We start from the raw sequence: 7066 nt of genomic DNA, 5'->3' as shown, positions 1-7066 counted from the left end.
CTCCCCTGCACCGCTAGGGTCCCCCCCCCCCCCCCGTTTTATGTTTTAGGGGAAGAAACCAGATTGACTCTGACTAAACATAAATGGATGCAGAATGATCTGACAAGAGGCTAAGCTATTATGGTGTGAGAGAAAAACTCTTACTTTCTGGATTCCTGGTTTTCATTTGGTTTTTAGTATGCTGGGTTTTGGATCGCTTGCCTTTTTAATTGTTTGAATTATTTATTGTGATGAAGTACCTCAGACTGCTTGTTTATTTGTCCAAATTTCCCATATGTTTGGATGTAAATACACATTTACACACTTCGAGCAAAACATTTCACAAAAAGATGTTTGTTTTTAATGATAGATCATACTGATACACTGCTGATCTGTTCACTTTTTTTATTTATTGCTTGTTTTTTTGTGCAACCTGGTGATAACATCAAACAAGCTTGACTCACTCACTTGTTTGTTAATTTGTTTTTGTTTGTTTACTCATTTACTCGTTTGTTCACTTGTCCGATCATTCTTGAAATAATATTTGTTTTGTTTGATTCGTTATGTAATTGTCATTTGTGCAGTCTGGTAAGAGCATCTGAAGGCCTGGTAGGAGGAGAAGCAATCATTTGTGTGAAATGTTCTCAGAATCAACTTTCACACACTGTGTAGCTCTAATTTGAATTGGCTGGTGCTTCTGAATTGAACCTAGTTGAAGTTACACTACAGAACCTGACCTGATGCAAAAACATTTGTTCACAGTAATCACAAAATCATAGTGTTTGTGTTTCGAAGTCTAACTTGTGTAAAGACAAAACATAAGTGGTCAAAAGTTTAAGTGATTGATTGATTGATGTAAAAATGTTTTGCTGTTTGTAGAGAGTGAGAAAGAAGACAGAAAAAAGCACATCCCTTGTGCCTAACTCATTTCATAGCCATTAGGCTATTTCTGACAATGTGCTTCTTCTAAGTGGTTGAAAATACTGTATTAAAACACTGCATGGCACACACACATTTTGAGTTAGTCTCAATTGGACAGTTTGTTTCTGTCAGTAACATTACTTATTGTGTTTTTTTTAACCCCAAAATCAAAACCAAGAAGGTGGTTATCCTGTTAACCCGCACCTGGACGCTCTTTGTTTGCACGCGTCAATGTTTATCAATAGATTCAATGAAAAGGGATCAAATTAATCTTGACAAACTATATATAATTCTAAAGGTCTAAGCCTCAAGCATCGACGATAGATCAATGGAAAGCTTATGAGGAATGTATTTGCTACATTTGTGTAAGTAGTACACATCAAAACATGCATAAAACGCAGTACTTACTAGATTCATTGTAATAACGAGTCATAAACGCATCTACAGCTGTAAACGCATCTACAGCTGGACTAGTGGCATGTCACCATATTCTAATTTGTTGAGATGGTGAATTGGTGGGTTTTTGTTAAATATGAGCCAAAATCATCACAATTAAAATAACCAAATACTTAAACTACTTCAGTCTGTGTGCATTGAATTTATTTAAGACACGAGTTTCACAATTTGAGTTGAATTACTGAAATAAATGAACTTTTCCATGACATTCTAATTTATTGAGATGCACCTGTAGTCTCAGACATAGTCTCAGAAAAATGGTTGCAGGAATCTCATTTTTCAATGCTGCATCTTCAGATTTGAAATATAAACTTTCAACCCATTATTTTTCTGGATTGCTCCAGGACTGATTTAATGTATTTTTATATGGAAAAAAAATGCAGTGTGGTACAAGTTTTTTCAAGGCACTTCAGTGTCTTTAACTTGTTATATTTTTGAGCATTATCAACTCTGGATAATGGATAGTAAAGCCCACAGTGTGGCTTCCAAAGACACCAAAATTGTGTGTGTAGCACACTGAAGTCAGGAACTGTAACAATTTTAAGTTAGGTAGGTCATTTTCAGCTGTGAGTCCCAAAAAGGGGGGAGCAGGTTAACAGGTTATTATCTTGATGATAATTATTTTCGAACACTTAGGATATTTTGGATTATGGCATTATATACATTTCAAATTAAGTCATTACTGTAAATTATTACTGTATATAATATATTAATACATTAAATGAATAGTTATTACTGACATTTTTTAAATTATAAATAGTTATATTGTTATAAACTTCATAATAAAAAAAATGAAAATTCTGTAATTTAATTACTCACCCTCATGTCGTTCCAAACCCATAAGACCTTTCTTTCATCTTTAGAACACAAATTAAGATATTTTTTATAAAATCTGAAAGCTCTTTGACCCTCTGTAGACAGCAATGCAACTGCAATGTTCCCAAGTCCAGAAGGACATCAGTAAAATAGTCCATGTGACATCAGTGGTTAAACCGTAATTTCACGAAGCTATGAGAATACTTTTTGTGCACAAAGAAAACAGTAATAACATAATTTATTCAACAATTATTCCCCCCAAGTTACCGTCTCCCTCCATTTTGGAGAGTACCAATTAAACAACGCTGATTATGTTGAATGGCGGAAGATGGTAACTCGGGAGAAGATTTGTTGAATAAATAGTTATTGTTTTCTTGTGCATAAAGTATTCTCGTTGCTTTGTAAAATTACGGTTGAACCACTGATGTCACATGGACTATTTTACCGATGTTCTTGCTACATTTCTGTGTGTGTGTGTATGTATATATATTGGTACTAAAATGTTGTTTTCATGGTAGTACTTAGTTTCACACATTTGGAGTGTTCCCCTAAAATAATCATGTCAAACTATATTTGCATAATAAATGTGTAACAGTAGAGGTATGCTAATTATGTTTGCGGTGTATGTATGAATGTTTAAATGTTATGTTTCCATTCCTCATCTTTAGAAATGAGACACTTTGTGAATTATTGTGACTGTAGATGGTTAATTGTTGTTATTGAGGAGACAGAATTCTCCCTGCCAGCATGCTAATTTGTTTGCAGCGATCAATTTGTTGAGGCGATCTATACTCTGAAACACTAATCCGCTCAACAGCTGTAGATATTTTTCATTAGACCCCATTCATAGCTTGATGATGAATGCAAATATGTTAGCAATTTCGCAAGTTCTGTGTAAATTAATCAGTGGAAATTGATAATTATTTGTGAATGCCAAGACAGTCCATTACCAGACAAAATCACACAGAGGCCTCAAGGTCCGCATTTCAGATTTGTTGACATCGTTGGATTACTGACTGAAACTCTGGAAAGTATTTATTTAGAGGCATCCATGTAATGATTGAAGTAACCTGAAGGTTTCTTGTTTTCAGACCTCGACCGCTACGGTGAATATAATGGTGACTGATGTCAATGATAATGACCCTGAGTTCGGTCTTCTGCTGCCCCTTAATCTCACAGTTCAAGAGGAAGAGGCAAATGCTTTTGTGGGTCAAGTAAAGGTAAGACCGCAAACGTTCTAAATTATTTCTACTTGTTCTCCTTGCTGTTTGATCTCTAAACTATTTGCTCTGCAGCTGCTTTCTGCCCTCTGGAGTCACAGAAGATGAAATCCTGAAGTTTATACTTCAGAGTTTAAGAGCGTAACTTTGTGGTTATACTATTCTGATCTCTCATCACTTGTTGTTGACTTAAATGAGTCATTCACCCAGAAATGAATATTGTAAGTAATTTTTCCAGCCTTGTGTCACTTGCAAGCCCACATGACTTCTTCTGCAACACATGAAAAATGAAACTGAATTGCAAAGGCATCTTTTAAACATGTTATAATTATTTTAAGTTTCATAAAAGATACAAAAGCATCATACAAGTTTCACAAAAGTAATATTGTGCAGTATATTATTATTATTATTTTTTTTTTTTTTACGAGAAACAGACCAATATTTCTGCTATTTACTAAAAATCATCATCTCTGAGCCATTCTTCACTCAAAGCTATTATGACTTCAGAAAAATTTGGAGTTTTGGTGAATCGTGAGAGATGAGAATACTAAACTGTGGACCTGAAGGCATAATCAAATTAACCAACATAATTAACAAATGCAAGAGGCAGGAGATGTGTACAACTTTCTGAATGGCAGCATTCCAGTTCTCTCAAACCTTCTCTTTCCAGTTTTTGTGCATCTTTCTACAGACAGCAACATTTTGAGAGCAAAAATGTTGCAAAATTTGTGTTGGGAAATAGTTTGCCCTATTTTTTGCCCATTTGAATGTGTTTCTATTGAAATTACTGGGTTTTGACTGCAAAAAAATGATCAAACAATGTTAAATGTGACTGCAATTTAGGTGACTGCAGTTTAAGACATTATAGGTGAACGGTAAAAATATGGACTAATACTAATAGATATCAACATACAGTACTTTCCCTAGTTGATTAATCCCAGTACATGAAGACAATTACAGTTTTTCTCGATTGCTTAAACACATTTCTTGAAACTATGCCTCGTAATCTCAAAACAGTATTCCCCAAGCATCCTATTTTCCAGTCAAAATGAAGCTCTACACTCAAAACCATTCACTCTTGCTGAAAAAACTAACTTTTTCCCTCAGACATCACACACAAGCTTTCAAAAACACACACACTACAACATAGTATTACACACTGGTGCAATAAATTAAAAACAATATATCCAAAACTGGCAAGTTATGTTGCTTGTGGTTCTCCCCCTGAAAAACCTTTTCACATGAACACAAAAGACACAACCAATGTATACATTGGCACATTTTTATTCATTCATGTACTACACAGATAAAATAAAAAATAATTATAAGCGATTCAGTGATCACTCAAATGTGGTGATCAAACACTTATAATGACGTGACAAAGATATGTAATGGAGGCAGGGCATTTAACAATGAACGTTATCCAATATGAGTCTGATATCAGTGCACTGGACAGTAAAGTTGAAGTTTATTCAACTTTATTTCAATTAAATTCCATTCAACTTTATTCCGTTTAAGTTTTTCACTTCGGAACATTCATTCACGGATTTGCGCTACGGTCTTCACACACAGACGAAACTTACTAGAGAAGTGTGACATAATATACCTCTGTAAATAAATACAATTTAAATTCACATCTCGCACACTTTAATGCCCTTTGAATGTAACGTGTACGTTCCCTTTGAACTGGAATCATGGCAGAATGACATGTGAAGTCCACTTCCCAGGTCACTTACGGTCGAATAATACAACGCTTGAATGCTGCTGCCTGAACAAGAGACCTCCTCACTGAAGTGAAAGTGTTAGCTGGTATCACTATCTCGCGAACGCGGCGGATCTCCACCAAATTCGGGGGATCCCTTCAGTTCGAGGAGCCCTCTCGAATGCCACCCTTCGCACGTCGGTAGCCAACCGGGATCACCAGATTGGTCAGCGCCCGACCGCGAAATTAACCTCCCATAACTCCCGGACCCCGGGGGCTAACGATGTTGGGGTGGTCTCATTCGAAACGGGAGACATACTCTCGATTCGGCATTCTCCATTACGGAGATATGGACGTTCAAAGTTTCAATGGTATTCCATACACTTTAGCTTTAAAGGGGTCATATGATGCAGTTTACATTTTTCCTTTCTCTTTGGAGTGTTACAAGCTCTTGGTGCATAAAGAATATCTGTAAAGTTGCAAAGACAAAAGTCTCAAATCCAAAGAGATATGCAATTAGGAATCATTGGTTAAGATTTATTTACAACCGAACAGCACAACCCAGATGTTCGAATTTGTGCAATGCATTTTATGGATGACAGTTTTTTTTTAACCTAGAAGAGTACAAGGCTGGCTGTGCACAAAAGCTATGACTTTGCTATGACTATCTGGCACTTCTGAATCAGCGACTGTAAGTATGTTTTGTTATTAGTTTAAGTATTTGCTATTGACTGTTCAAATGCGGAGTTTTGTGCAGCGCAGAGTAACGCGTCGTGTGTGTGTGAGGGGAACAGGGTCACATCACAGGAGAGTGAACTGCCTGTCAGAAATCATAGCACGTCAGTCTTAACCGCGGCTTGTGTACTGCATCATCACTGTGTCTGTCATGTGACTCTGTTGCACTTTTGGGCTTGAACTGATGATAAAACTAATGACATTATTAACTGTCTTGATATTTACTTTGAAAGTTCAAGCTCGCGATTATGGTAAGGGGTGTTACATTTCCGACGCGTGCTTGTGGTGTTCGGCCAATCACAATGCACTGGGTCAGCTGGCCAATCAGAGCAGACTGCGTATGTCAAGAGGGGGCTTTGTTGAAAACGATGTGTTTGAGAGAGGCGGGGCATAGAGGACCTACAATAATGTACAGTATTTGAAAAAAGAATGTGTTTTTTGAACATTAAAGAATGTCAACATATTCTGTTATACCAAATACACAAAATAATGATCTTTAAAATAGCATCATATGACCCCTTTAAAGCATTTCATACAGGTCGCCAGTAGCAAACGATGGAGCGCTCTCTACTGGACAAACTACGTAATTACATAATTTACTAGTCTTTTATCTGCGTTTTGTGTTCTGTAAAAAATAGATAAAGATACGATATATCTGCGACAGGCTCATATCGGCCGATAAAATTGGCAAAATGATATATCGGTCGGGCTCTAGTTATTACCTGTAGTATCCTGCCTTAAGATGTGACCTGATCCTAAATATGGAGCAACACAGTGAGTGAGGTGTTGAACACCAGTTCAAACCAATAAATCTTGAGTGGTTTTAAATCTTACTGACTGATTATTTAATAAGAATCGGCTCATAAGAGCCATTTGTTTCAAGAATCACTATTGCTCATACTTAAGGTTAGGGATTCAAACAAGCCCCTAACCCGAAGTAATTCACTTCTGCATGTGATTCCTCCTAAACTATTTGCGTTACAGTTACAAAATCTAAAATCATGACCTCCTGCTCCTTTAAATCTGTCATGGTTACTTTCACCGAGCTTGACTGTTCTATTTGAGGATTTCAATCCCTTGCGTGGTCTCATATGACCGGTGTTAATCAGTGCCTGCTGGGGTGTGGGTGTGACGCCAGCAGCTGGAGTGTCTTCCTCTGCCCTCTTGAGCCCTCATTTCACTCTCTCCCCATCGCTCGCCCAGCTGGATACACCCGCAGCATACCCGCCAAATTCCC

General features: G+C 36.9%; 1 protein-coding gene across 1 annotated transcript in view; it reads left to right on the top strand.

Moving 5' to 3' along the window:
* LOC107572369 (protocadherin-15-like) overlaps nucleotides 1-3684 on the top strand; it is a gene marked incomplete at its 5' end in the record, with an annotated part of 59756 nt that extends 56072 nt beyond the window's left edge. The window contains 2 exons of the mRNA XM_016258805.1: nucleotides 3264-3392; nucleotides 3468-3684. Of these exons, the coding sequence (XP_016114291.1) occupies nucleotides 3264-3392; nucleotides 3468-3500 (162 nt within the window). The remainder of the gene's footprint in view (nucleotides 1-3263; nucleotides 3393-3467) is intronic.
* Nucleotides 3685-7066: the final 3382 nt, after the last annotated feature.

Source organism: Sinocyclocheilus grahami, unplaced genomic scaffold (genome assembly GCF_001515645.1).
Source record: "Sinocyclocheilus grahami isolate Dianchi unplaced genomic scaffold, SAMN03320097.WGS_v1.1 scaffold1739.1, whole genome shotgun sequence".
Classification (NCBI taxonomy): Eukaryota; Metazoa; Chordata; class Actinopteri; order Cypriniformes; family Cyprinidae; genus Sinocyclocheilus; species Sinocyclocheilus grahami.
This window is presented reverse-complemented; position numbering and strand designations above follow the sequence as displayed.